The sequence below is a fragment of the Eleutherodactylus coqui genome, chromosome 3 (assembly GCF_035609145.1).
Source record: "Eleutherodactylus coqui strain aEleCoq1 chromosome 3, aEleCoq1.hap1, whole genome shotgun sequence".
Classification (NCBI taxonomy): Eukaryota; Metazoa; Chordata; class Amphibia; order Anura; family Eleutherodactylidae; genus Eleutherodactylus; species Eleutherodactylus coqui.
In genome coordinates, this window is record NC_089839.1 from 24615162 (window position 1) to 24628592 (window position 13431).

Genomic DNA, 13431 nt, shown 5'->3' on the forward strand with positions numbered 1-13431 from the left:
GCTGTGGCAGAGGATGTCTTCGTCTCCGCGGGGAGTCCCATTGTCACTGGACACTGACAATGCTGTCACAGTATTCAGTGACAAGGGGACTCCCCGCGGAGATGAAGAAATCCTCTGCCACAGCTGTGGCAGAGGATCGTGATGTTCTCTGTATGTCAATGCTGCCGCCGGCCCCATTGACCACAGGTGAAAGCCCTGGATGTGACAGCATCCATGGGTTTCACATCCAAGGATCCCCCTGCTGCAGCTGTCACAGCCGCAGCATAGGATAGCGGGCTGCGATCTTTTTGAGAGGAAAAACCCGTCTAGGTCTACTTTTTCCTGCGTGCCGCCCGCTTCGGTCACTCGAATTTTTAAAGGCATCAGTTATGCGCAAAAATATTAGTGCATCAAAACGCCGGTGTGACCGAGCCCTGATAGTTCTCCAGGAAAGCTGATCTCCCGGGTCTGGCTGCTGAAACTACCGCTGATCAGCATTGGCGTTGGAGCTGGCATATTTTTATCGACTCCACCAAAAACCTGACGTGGTCTCCACAGTCCTAAGGGGCCGCCTTCTATGACATCCATATGTTCTAGCAGAGTATATGGTCAAAGGTTGTCAAGTTGGGACAACCCCTTTAAGTCAGCCTCTTTAAAGACCTTTCCACGTACAGAAATTACCCCTACCTCTGATATGTCCCCAGATTGTGGGGACCTCCGGTGACACCCTGATGGCACATAGTGATTATTAAGAAGTCATCAGATGAATATTTCCATCAGTGTCCCATCATATCAATGACCCGTCAGGCGCCGGCTGGACGATCAGTGAACACTACAAATCCCAGCAGTAGAGTAACCTCTATGGAGGACAGAAGTGGCAGAACTTAGGAACTTCAACTCTCTTCAGCTTTGGGAGATGTTCCTGTGGGTGATACTGCCGGAGAGGCTGTTATATACGAGGATTGGGCTGAACAGACTGAGATTCTTGTATCCGCAGGATCCTCTTATATCACACAAGGAGATAATGACAGATTTATAGGGGAGAATTGTTGGATCCCAGAAGGAAACTTGTCCGGTTCTGTAATGAGAAAATAGTAGAGAACATTCCCATCAGAGGTCATTGTACGGGGCTAATAATACCCTAAAATGCTCAATAACCTTCTAGAACCGGAGACAATACAGTATAATATTACATGAGTGTTATTACAGCAGGAAGTGAGAACCAACATATTGTAAAGGACCCGACGGCTCGGAGCAGCGCTGTATATAGCTTATATATAATGGACAGAGCTGTAGATAGAATTATATCACATGCTTCGCACCGGTCCTGAGCTGTTATCGCACTAAGTTGGTTTTCATTGGAAACGGTCAACAAGCTTGTCAGCAGACGCCTCCAACAGCTGAACTTCTATAATTTAGTCTAAGGCTTCTTTTACACAAGCGCATATTGGCCGGCGTTTTCACAGCCGGCCAATATGCGCTTCTATCTGGGGCATGAAGCTCATGAATGGGCGCACAAATCTAACGCTTGTGCGCCCGTTCACACGGCATGGGGCCCGATGCATATGCGCCGAGCTCACCATGCCGTCGCCCATTTCCCCTCCCTATTGCAGGCTCAGCTCTTGTCTCCTCCCAGACCGTTTTTTGCAATGGGAGGGTGCGGGGGCTGAGCTAAGCGGTGGCCCGCCTCGCCTTCTCCCATTGATGGCTATGGACAAGGGGCAGAAAGAGTGCGGGAGCTTAGCTCTGCCCACGTCCTACCCCTTGTGCATAGCTATCAATGGGAGGAGGCAGGACAGGCCGGCGCTTAGCTACGCTCCCGTCCCCTTCCATTGTACAGGACAAGCGGGGAGAAGATGAGTGGTGAGCCAAAAACATACAGCACTTTCCTGGATATCCTACGCAGCAGCACATTCCACATCTCATTACATGGCGGCAGCGCTTATATTATCACTCACCGTTAGGCTCTGGCGGTATTATTAGAGTCAGATGATGTTTCTGAAGCTGAAAAATAGGAAATTATATAAAAGCGACATTCCACATTAATGTTTCACAGCTAAAATATAAAGTTTAGGAACTTTGTAAATTCTTTGCTTTACAGTTTTTGTACAGATTGTTTGTTATTTTATTTTTCCTCATTCGTGGATGGCAGAAAATCCTTCTGGTTTTGTTTCGTCCAGACAGCGATTATCTCCGCTCTGCGGACGGTCATGTGACTTCACAAGATAAGGAAATCAATTTAGAAAGTTAGGGTGACTGCCCACTACAGTTTTTTTTTCACTGCGAAATTCACAGCGTTTTTTTTCCTGCAGGGGTCTATGGGACTTGTAATGTTAAAATCGCGATTTCGTGGTAAATTGCGATTTTGCGCGATCGCGATTTTAACATTACAAGTCCCATAGACCCCTGCAGAAAAAAAAACGCTGCGAATTTCGCAGTGAAAAAAAACTGTAGAGGGTAGTCACCCTTACACAATAATTTATGCAAAATTAAAAGGGATCATATGGGATTATAAAAAGAAGGCTGCTTTCCCCCAAACACAGAACCGCACCGCGCCTGTCCATGTGTTGTCTGGTATTGTAGTTTTATTGCAGTGAATGTGGCTAAACTGCAATACCACATCCAACCTGTGGATGGGTGTGGCGCTGTTTAGAGAAGAAAGCAGACCTGCTTCTCTAATCCTAAAGAACTCATGAAGACAAGTCCTGCCCACATGTCATATTGGAACATATGGAGTTCATAGAGAGGTTCTACACTTCGGACCCCCCTCTATGCTCCTGAGTGTGAGCCACTATTAGGGTGGGCCCATATGTGCCAGAATTGATATGCATTTTAACTGCGGATCTGCACAGGTAAAATGTGCAGCAGATACAAGAGCAGCCGAGTTGGTATTGAAGATCTGTCAATTTCTGTTGTAGATTTTCACCCCTTTCCATGTAGTGGGATGAAATCTCGGGTGAATCTGTAACAAAATCAGGAGTAACATGCAGATTTTCTCATAGATTCACTGGAGATGTGCAGCGGACCGAGCTGTGGTGCGAGGATAGAGACTTAGACGGCTTTCACACGGCCGAGAGAATCTCACATGAATATGAACTCCATTCTTCTGAATAGGGTCTTACACATCAGCGAATATTCCCTGAATCTTGGTGCAGGGGGAAAAAAACGCAGCATGTCCTTCCTTCGTATCCTTCCCTTGTGTCCTTCCTTCGTGTCCTTCCTTCGTGTCCTTCCTTCGTGTCCTTCCCTCGTGTCCTTCCCTCGTGTCCTTCCCTCGTGTCCTTCCCTCGTGTCCTTCCTTCGTGTCCTTCCTTCGTGTCCTTCCTTCGTGTCCCTCCTTCGTGTCCGTCCCTCGTGTCCTTCCCCCGTGTCCTTCCCCCGTGTCCTTCCTTTGTGTCCTTCCCTCGTGTCCTTCCCTCGTGTCCTTCCCTCCTGTCCTTCGTGTCCGTCCTTCGTGTCCGTCCTTCGTGTCCTTCCTTCGTGTCCTTCCTTCGTGTCCTTCCCTCGTGTCCTTCCTTCGTGTCCTTCCCTCGTGTCCTTCCCTCGTGTCCTTCCTTCGTGTCCTTCCTTCGTGTCCTTCCCTCGTGTCCTTCCTTCATGTCCTTCCTTCGTGTCCTTCCTTCGTGTCCTTCCTTCGTGTCCGTCCTTCATGCCCGTCCTTCATGTCCGTTCCCTTGGAACACATCGCCATTTTATTATCAATGGGCTGACAAAAGCATTGCACAGCGTGTGAATCAATGAGAAGTATTTCCACTGCTTTATTATTGCTAATGGTTAGTTTACAATATATTGGAGGTTGTGGGAATCTTACATTTGTGAGATGAGGTTTTGATTTGGACACATTTATTATTTTTCTATTCTGATTTTTTGGCTATTTTGTATTGTTGAATCCTTTATGATTTTTGGTAGTAAGATCTGAGACAGCGGATGATCTGATGTCATTGTTAGAGTTTATATATATGTAACACATTATTAATGCACTATGGTGAATTACGAATGATATCTCATTAATGCAGTAATCCAGCACTCAGGATATCATAATGGGTCTGAGCACTTTAACCCGATGTCTCTACAATGTGGGGTCATACAAATCATTTATATGTATATATGGTAATAATGGGTTAAATAATCTAATAAGTCCCGGATATGTTATCATGTTAATGGATCTGCTGCTTTTTCTATGAGGAAGGAATCAGCATTGATTCAGTTGAACACAATAAGGGGTTAATGAACGCCTGGATTTAATTGGTTTTAGTATGTAAATGCGCAGGAGATGACGCTTTTTATCAGAAGTGAACAAGACTCGATAGAAACGCGTCTTTCTATGTTTCTTTGGGCACAACGATTCAATAAAGCAGTGGGAAATACTTACCATTGGTGCGTCCAGGTTCCTCCACAAGCATATGTTCTTGAGCCAAGTGTACCCACATTGACCGAGTGGTGGGACGTAAGTATTTCCCTGCCAACTCACACAGGACACATACAAGCAGAGACCGGCGGCAAGGTGAGACGTTCCGCTGTGAAGTTATATGTGCTTAGTGTGTGAAGTGCATGTGAGTGTGATGCGAGGGTTCCATTGAAAACAATTGGGAACACTTGACGATCCTCTGGCGCGGCTCGGTGATGCCAGGCGCTTGACACAAAAACGCCTGGCATCGATGGGGAAATTGCATCAAGTTTCAAGACCTAATATCGCACTCACCTATGTGAAATACACTTAGAGTATCCCCCCCATCTGGCGGACACAAGCCATTCATGCACAGTATTTTCCTGACATCGGTGGGGAAATATCTGGCCGGCCGTGACTTTACCCAACAAATCTGCCAAGGCGGCTCCCATATTACAGTGATGTCCGTGGTGGAGCAATACGGTTAATATCACATGGGGAGTGCGATATCGAGCTGTGAATCACTCGCCAACATGGAAGTTCACCGCAGATGCGAGGCGTTTTTATGTTAAAACCGCCTCGCATCAATTTGGGGAAGTAGCAATCTTCCACAGCAGCTGACAGCCGTGGTGGAGGATCACGGAGTTTCTCTCATTATTTTCAATGGGGAGACCTGGCATCACATGTGGCGAGAATCTGCCATTCGCTCCACTGAAAATAATGGGAGATGTGATAGGACGCCTCAAGATAGGATGCGCTGTGATTTCTTTTCTCCCACACCATGATGCGAGAAAAAAAAACCAAAAACACTCATCTGTAAAACGCCATTCAAAAGAATAGGCTTCATATTTGTGCGTCTCGCAACGCACAAATCTCGCACAATTTTCTTGGCCGAGAGAAAATGGCCTTAAACTGAGGATAATTATAAAACTTCACTTAAAGGGGTATTGTCATCTCAGTCAGCCCTGGCTGATATGGGAATACCCATCTGTATGCCGCAGCCAGAGATGAATCAGATTACAGTAACAGGATGGATGTCCGATGTCTTTCTGTATCTCTCATAGACGTGAATGGAAGCCAACAATACACTTCACTGTCTCCACAACTTGGGAGTCGCAGTCACAGCCGCTCTCATATACATCATATACTGTCCTCCATACTCCATCACTAACAGCACATTAGTCATCGTCACCAATAGTGAGACCCCCCAGCGGAGCCGCAGACACAGAATACTCACTGCTGGCCGTCTTGTAGCCGGCTTTATTTCCTAAAATAAAAAGAGGAGATGAAATTAGGAAACCTGAAGAATCCATTATAATTGGTGACAGATGAGAGAGGAATTCTGGGAATCATCAGCCAACTCTTATGGAAACGTCCGGTCACCCCCCCCCCCCCCCCCTCCCCTATGTTGGGCGACAGATGGGGCTTTTATTCATTTAGGATATGTTCTGGATTATCTTGATCCCGAGGAATGAAGTACAAACTAAGCCTGATGTGCGCACCGGAGTCTGAGGAGGGCAGATTTATCACAGTGGCTCATGGGTGAGAAATCTGGCTCATCTTTAGACTCCTTTGTCTGACCTTATAACACTTATTTTGGCTTAAAGGGGTTTTGTCATAAAAAAAAAAAAAAATTCTATACTTATGTATTCTTTCCCAGGGCGACTCCTTACACCATCTTCTCCTCGCTGATCTTCTCCAGTCCCCGGGGTCACCTCACCGGCCAGATCCTCTTCTCCTTGTTATGAAGCCTGCATTCCTCGCATTCCTCTTCCTGCAGGTCAGTGAAGGTCACGTCCCTCTGATGTAGCGCTCACTATCTAGGAAGGAATGCTGATCTATTGCAGACAGCGGGCATGAGCAGTCTCTGCAATAGCACGGCACTCCCTGCTAGGCTAAGTATAGAATTTTTTTCTTTAATGGTAGAACCCCTTTAAGGTGCGTTTAGACAGAATGACCATCATTCCAAAAATCATTCAAACAAAAGTGAACAAGGATTGTTCAGTTTAGACGCCAACGACTGCACAATAAACGAGAATCGTGCGCTTCTTGTTCGTCGTTTAGTTTCAGTTGACATCATCGTCGGCTCGTTGGCTTCTCGTTGCGGTTAAACACCGATCATTCATTATGCTTCACATAGAAATGAGAAAACACTGAATGATAAGTGAACAAGAAGTCCACGATTCCCAACGATCATTACCTGTCTAAACAGACTGCTTGAGTGTGAACTGATGACGTCACCGGCTCGTCCGCTTCTGTAAAGAACATTAGTTTATGGCAGTTTGGCCACACCCCTTTGCTATAAAGCCCAGCTCTTTTTCTGGATGAGGTCCAAAGTGTCTAAAAGGTGATAATTGTGATGCAAAGCATGCAAGACTGTTTTTTGTGGCACAATTTGCCCCAAATAGTCGCACATTTTCAATAGTAGACCTGCCCCAATATGTATACTACATATATACACATGACCCTGTTTGGGAAGGAAGCAGCACTGCATTATTACTGACACTAAGGTTGCCTACCCACTAGCGATATATTTTCTTGCTATGCAAGAGACTGCGGGGATGAAGGAATCCTCTGCCACAGCTGTCATAGTTGTGGCAGAAGTCTGCGATGGTGGCGCGGCGTGTAATCTCTCGCCTACGACCTGAAGGTTGCGAGTTCAACCCCCGTGTGATTCAGGTAGCCGGCTCGAGGTTAACTCAGCCTTCCATCCTTCTGAGGTCGGTAAAATGAGAACCCAGCTTGGTGGGGGGTAATTAGTAATAATTACCTGAAAGCGCTGCGGAATAAGTTGGCGCTATACAAATACCAAGATTTATTTTATTTATATCCCATTGCTTTCAATGGGGCCGGCGCTTCTGTGACCACATTGAAAGCAGTGGGTTGCAGGCAACCCCCACAGCGATTATTTTTAGGGAAGGGCTGGAAACATAGGCCCTTCCCTGAAAATCATCCTTAGCTGTAAAAAAAAGTAAAAAAAAAAAATGTATTCACCTAGTCGAGCCGTCCGACTATTCTGTACGGCAGTTATCTTCTGGAGGCCGGGGACTGAATTCAATGAACGGCTGAGCGCTGCCTGTGATTGCCTGAGTGCTGTGACCAATTACAGGCAGCACTCAGCTGTCATTCAATGGCTGAGGGCTGCCTGTGATTGGTTTGGCGTTCAGCCAATGAGACAAGAGCTTTCTGGAGCGGGGATTTTTCCATCCCTGGCCTCCAGAAGATGACTGCCGGGACCGGAGAGAAAAGCTGGATGGCTCTTTTAGGTGAGTAAAATGTTTTTTTTTTACACCTAGGGATGATTTTCAGGGAAGGACTTATATTTCATGCCCTTCCTCGAAAATCATCGCTGCGGGGGTTGCCTGCAAACTACTGCTTCAATGGGGCTGCAGCAGTGCCGAAACTATTGAAAATCATTGGTTTTATAATTATGTCTTTTCACTCGCTCTCGCATCACAAGAAAATATAAGGGCCATTCAGATGACTATATGTTCGCCCCCATAACAGTCCATGAGGCTATTCACTAGGCTGATGTTTCACACGGATTGATGATCTACATGAAATCCATCTGCTTGTTGTATTCTCATCCATTTCCACAGACTTGAATAGCGCACAATGTGAGGGATCCGTGATCATCATGGGCTTCTAAAGGGTTTTGCTCCCGGTTTTCTTGAGCACAACATGGATCCGGCAGTGTGAATATAGCGCTATACTGATACTTACTTCTATATAGGAGAAATCCAACAACCGCAGCAACAAGAAGAGCGACGACCACCACAGCGACGACCACCGGTGTCACCCAGGAACTCGGAGGTTCTGGTTAGAAAGCAGAAGGGTAACGATGAGCTGCAGATTATACTGAGAGCTTCATGTATCAGAGATCCACACGAGAGTCTCCCCCGCTGTAGTAACGACATACGTGTAGTGTAATAGTATCACATACATGTGCAGGACCTAGATTTATATCTCCTCACACAACTCCCTCTTATGGCCCATTCACATGACTGTAATTGTCGGATGACAGAACACCTCACCTATGGTCCACGTAGGCAATCACAAAACCTCAGACATATAATCCCATCAAGAAAGATGGCCGGGAGAGCGTCAATGGAAATCCCCGGGTTGTGGGACCTCGGCTGTAAACAGCTGAATAATCACAGGGTGAACATAGTTATAATTCATAAAGCGAGAAGAAAAATCAATCGCTGCTATATGCTGTGTGGAGCGGTAATAATGTGTAACAATAGGAACGGACTTCACGGGGGGACACAGAGATCCATAAGTCCCCCCAATCCTGGTCTGCGATAAGAATATAATATCAGATGTTGTAGGTCTTTTCCAATCCTTTCATTCCCGACAATTAGTAGATATGGTGGACGTAACATGTAGAACAAGAAAAGGATCCCGGCAACACATCTCGAAGGCTACAACCCTGTTTTTCAAGCAAACTACAGTCTAGTTACATATCGGGTTTATATAGCAATGACACAATGACTGAAAGGACACCATTTAAAGATGTCCTTCTTAGTGTGTATTCTATGGACCGTGAGTCCAGGAAGTAATATTTCTCCTTGTGGAGAGCACCATGAGGGTCTATGGAGTCTTATAGGCCATGTAATCCTTCTGGGACAAACCTATGTAAATGAGTGATGAAACAACCATCCACAGCGCCACCTATTGGAAGGTAGCTACCTGATGAGTCAATATGACTGGGGATGTAAGACCGGTATTCTAGTCCAGGATGATTGGACTACATTCCACAGTTCTGCTTCTTTTTTTGTTTTTGCATCATAAACTACATTTTTGATGTCCCCCACAAGTTCTCTATGTGATTGGTCAGGGGATCGGGCCGGCCGCTCCATGACCGCAAGCCTGTTGTCTGTAACTAAGATGTTGTTCGCTTACTGGTGTGTTTTGGTCATTGTGGTGTTGAAGCCCCCATGTCACAAGGGTATTTCTTCTTCAGCATTGGGCAACATGATCTCCCCAAGTATTCTAATATATTCCATCTGATCCTTGATCCCTCGTATGTGATAAATAGGCCAACACCGCGGTATGAGAAACATCCCCATATCATGATTTTTGCACCACCATGCCTTACTGTCTTCACAGTGTACTGTGGTATCAATTCAGTGCCGGGGGTTGTCTGACATAATGTCTGCGGCCACCAGACCCAAAGACGACAATGTAACTTTCATCAGTCCACACGATGTAGCGCCATTTCTCTTTGGACCAGTCTGTGTTCCTTTGCTTTTTTTAACCTCTTCAGGACGTCTTTTTTCTTTTTAAACATTAGTTTTTTATTCAAGTGTAAGGAAATATTACATGCACACATACTGAATAATATACAGAAACGGGAGAATAAGAGGCAGGTTGATAATTATAGTCTGCAAGGTGAGACATTCTCCTTGGTAATTTTTCACTTTCTTAACAAAACATGTATAATCAGTAAAAGAGATATCTATTAATCGCCTTATTATATTATCCTTCTTTTTTGGAGGCAACAACACGGTGTGGTGTTACCAACTTAGAGAATTAACAGTCAATAACAGAAAAAACAGAAAATCAAACTAGGCATCGTTAGGCGTTTATATAAGTCGAAGTTATAGTGGTTCCCTCCACATGCTCCACATCTCTTCGTGCTTGGCTAGCGCGTTTTCTCTGAATGCCAACCATCTCTCAAACACCTTCTGCTCTGCCATCCGGTTTTTAAATTCGCTAAAGTGAGGAGGGTCAGGGCCTCTCCAGTGCTGCGCAATGAGAGTTTTAGCAGTCATCAGGGCGTGACCAACTAAGTATCTAGCCGGTGAGGGGATGTCCTCCAAGCCCACAAGCAGCAGGATGTGTTTCGTTGCCCTTGGTACCCGAATTTGTAAAATTCTATCCAAAAGGTTTAATATATCTTGCCAGTAGTTGGACAATTTAGGGCATGAGCAGAAAACATGTGAGAGAGTACCTCTACGACCACACCCCCTCCAACAAAGGCCATCCCCGCTACGGAATCTGTTGCGTAGCAGTGCTGGAGAGTAATACCACCTCATGTTGACCTTTACTTGAACTTCTAAAATTCCCAGCCCCTTGGTTGCCTTTCCAGCCAATCTAAAGGCACTGTGCCAGGCCTCCAAATGGATGACTGTCTCCAGTTCTCCCTCTCAGTTTAACATATGGGTTTTCTTTGAAAGGTTGTCGTTGCCTACTAGTATGTCGTAAAAGGTTCTGGTTTCGGACTTTCCCAGAGTAGGGGTTGAGGCGAGTCTGTTTGTAATGTCAAGTGGTATATTTATTGTATGCAATTTGGAGGTGGTTAGGAAATGTTTAATTCTGGAGTACTTATATAGGTCCTGCCTTTGTAGTCCGTATAGGGAGCTGAGATCGTCAAAGGATTTTATAGAATCTTCCGACAGCAAGTCGGTCACCCTCCGCATTCCTTTCCCCACCCAATCTCTCAATTCTAAATTTGGAATAAATAAGCTCAGAGTTTCAAGAGGGATGCTGGGAGGGGCCAGCTCGCAGTATCGTGCCACCTTTTTTGTTAGGTCTCTCCAGACCCCAAGTGAGGCCAACGTAGTGGGAGGCAAAAGTTTTGTATCTATGTTTATGTTTGTTTTCGCGTTTGAGGGGTTTACCATAGCTTCTAAGGATGCGGCGAGCAGTAATGAACTGCCCAAGGTAAGTTTAGCGAAACCTCTCTCCATTCCCACCCAGCCTAACTTATCTTCCCGGGGGATCAGGTACCTAGCTTAATTCAAGAGGGATGCTTTGTGGTATTTCTCTATGTTGGGGATGTCCGCTCCCCCTTTAGAGCGACGCATAGCTAAAATGGACAGTGCTAGGCGAGATTTCTTGCCACCCAGATAAAGCTCGATAGTTGCCTCTGGAGTTTGATTAACGTGAGTTTTGACACGTCGATCGGTAGAACTCTAAAGACATATAAAATCTTAGGTAGGAGTTTCATTTTATATGTCATGATTCTTCCGTACCATGTAAGATTAATTCCAGCCATACGGTCTATCTCCCTCTGTGTGGACTCCAACAGCGGGGGGAAGTTCGCCCTCTCTAGGTCATCTGTATTGGGGGTTAACTGGATTCCCAGATATGGCTGATTTCTCTCTCTCCATTCATATGGGAACTCCTTTTTTATTGCCCCCTTTAGATCTTTTGATACATTAATTCCCAAAATCATTGATTTGTTCATGTTAAGTTTATATTGTGAGACTTTGCTATAGGATTGCAAAATTTGTTGAGCAGCCCTTAAGGAGTTTAATGGTTGGGTCAGGGTGAGAATAACATCGTCCGCGAAAAGGCCAATCCTGTGTTGTCGGAGGTTCAAGGGGACACCCCTTATCTCAGGTGACGACCTCATGGCTTCGGCCAACGGTTCTATTGCGAGGACATACAAGACAGGGGAAAGGGGGCAGCCGCCTCGTACCATTGGTTATTTTAAAAGGCTCAGATAGCGTGCCATCTACCAGTGTCCTAGTCGATGGTGTGGAATATAGGGCCCGGATGGCACGCCGCAACCCCTCGCCCATGCCAAACTTGGCCATTGTTTGAAATGCGTAGTCCCAATGGACACGATCGAAAGCCTTTTCGGCGTCAAGGGCTAACATGACTGCTGGAGAGTGGGACATTTTCAAGGAATGCAGGAGATTTAGTATTTTGCGCGTGCTATCCGGGGCCAGCCTCCCCTTCACAAATCCAACCTGGTCGGAATGTATTATCTCAGGGAGGATCTTAAGGAGTCTCATCGCGAGGGTTTTGGAGTATATCTTTATATCTGAGTTTAGCAACGAGATCGGGCAAAAGTTTGAGGGGTCGTCTGGGGTTTTACCCGCCTTGGGCAGAACTACGATAGTGGCCTGAAGAGCTTCCTCTGGGAAAGAGCCCCGTTGCATGGCAGTGTTAAAGTATTTTACTAAATATAGGGATAGAAGATTAGCGAAAAATTTATAATATTCTGATGAAAACCCATCAGGGCCAGGAGCTTTCTGGCTCCTCATTTTTAGGATTGTGTCGGTGACCTCAGGGGCGGTCATTTCTCTATCTAGCTCTACCGCTTGTGACTTATCAATGCTTGGGAGGTTAAGTTTGTTTAAGAAGTTATCTATTGCAGCGCTGTTTGGTTGATCTGAGGTAGGATCGTCTTTTAGGTTGTATAATTCGCTGTAGTAGGAGCGAAACCTATCCGCTATTTGTTTCGGGTGGGTGATTTTGAATTCCCTATTTTTGGAGTTCCACACAAAAGGAATAGTAGCCTTGACTGTCTTTTTTTTAACCAAATTAGCCATCCATCTTGACGGCCTATTTAGTGAGGAGTATATGTTAGCTCTATGGGCTGTGACTTCTTTATCAAAGTCGCTTTGTAGCGTCTTACGAAGTTCCAGTCTTGCCTTAAATAGGTTGTTGTGGATATACGACGAAGGGTTTTTTTGCATCTCTTTCTCCAAACGCTGTATATCTGTCACCAGGGACTCTGTCTTGCTTAGTTTCATTTTTTTGTGTCTGGCTCCTAGTTTAATAAGGACCCCTCGCATAAACGCTTTGTGGGCGTTCCATAGAATGCTGGGATCTATGTCTGGAGAGTCATTTAAAGTAAAAAATTCCTCTATACTATTTTTAATTTCGTTTTTGTATTCGGGGATTTTCATTAAAGGGGTTCTGTCATTACAATCTGTATTTTTTTTCTCCAGTAAATCTGCCCCGCTGGCACAACCTGTGGTAAATAACACATATAAAACGTTTTTTTCAGTAGTTGTACTTACCTAGGCTCCATTTTTCACCTCCATGCTCTGTTTACATCTTCAGCCCCTCCTGCTAGGAGGTCATCTCCCAGCACCCCTTGCTGTGCTGACCACTTCCGCCCTCACAAAGCTACTTCCGCCCATCCAGTGCAGTGAATAGTCCTGCCTGCAGTCTACCAAAATCTGCTAGTGTTTCTCCCTGGGTCTCTGAACACCCAGAGTTTCCCAAGGGCCTCCAGATCTTCCCTGCAATCTCACAGTAGCCACTCACTGTACTCACTCAAAGCAGTCACTCAAAGCAGTCACTCATAGCAGTCACTCATA

At 45.6% G+C, this 13431-nt stretch overlaps 1 protein-coding gene across 3 annotated transcripts in view; it reads right to left on the reverse strand.

The window, feature by feature from the left end:
- Positions 1-724: 724 nt before the first annotated feature.
- Positions 725-13431, reverse strand: part of LOC136620511 (class I histocompatibility antigen, F10 alpha chain-like) — a 58095-nt gene continuing 45388 nt past the window's right edge. Inside the window, exons 5-8 of one of the 3 annotated variants that reach the window (XM_066595327.1) lie at positions 8090-8182; positions 5604-5633; positions 1938-1977; positions 725-1057 (exon numbers count right to left, since the gene is read on the reverse strand). In XM_066595327.1, the coding sequence (XP_066451424.1) occupies positions 1940-1977; positions 5604-5633; positions 8090-8182 (161 nt within the window). In that variant the 3' untranslated portion in view covers positions 725-1057; positions 1938-1939. Of the gene's footprint in view, positions 1058-1937; positions 1984-2714; positions 2942-5603; positions 5634-8089; positions 8183-13431 lie in introns of those variants that run through there. The other 2 variants (XM_066595326.1, XM_066595324.1) reach the window with 2 other exon arrangements.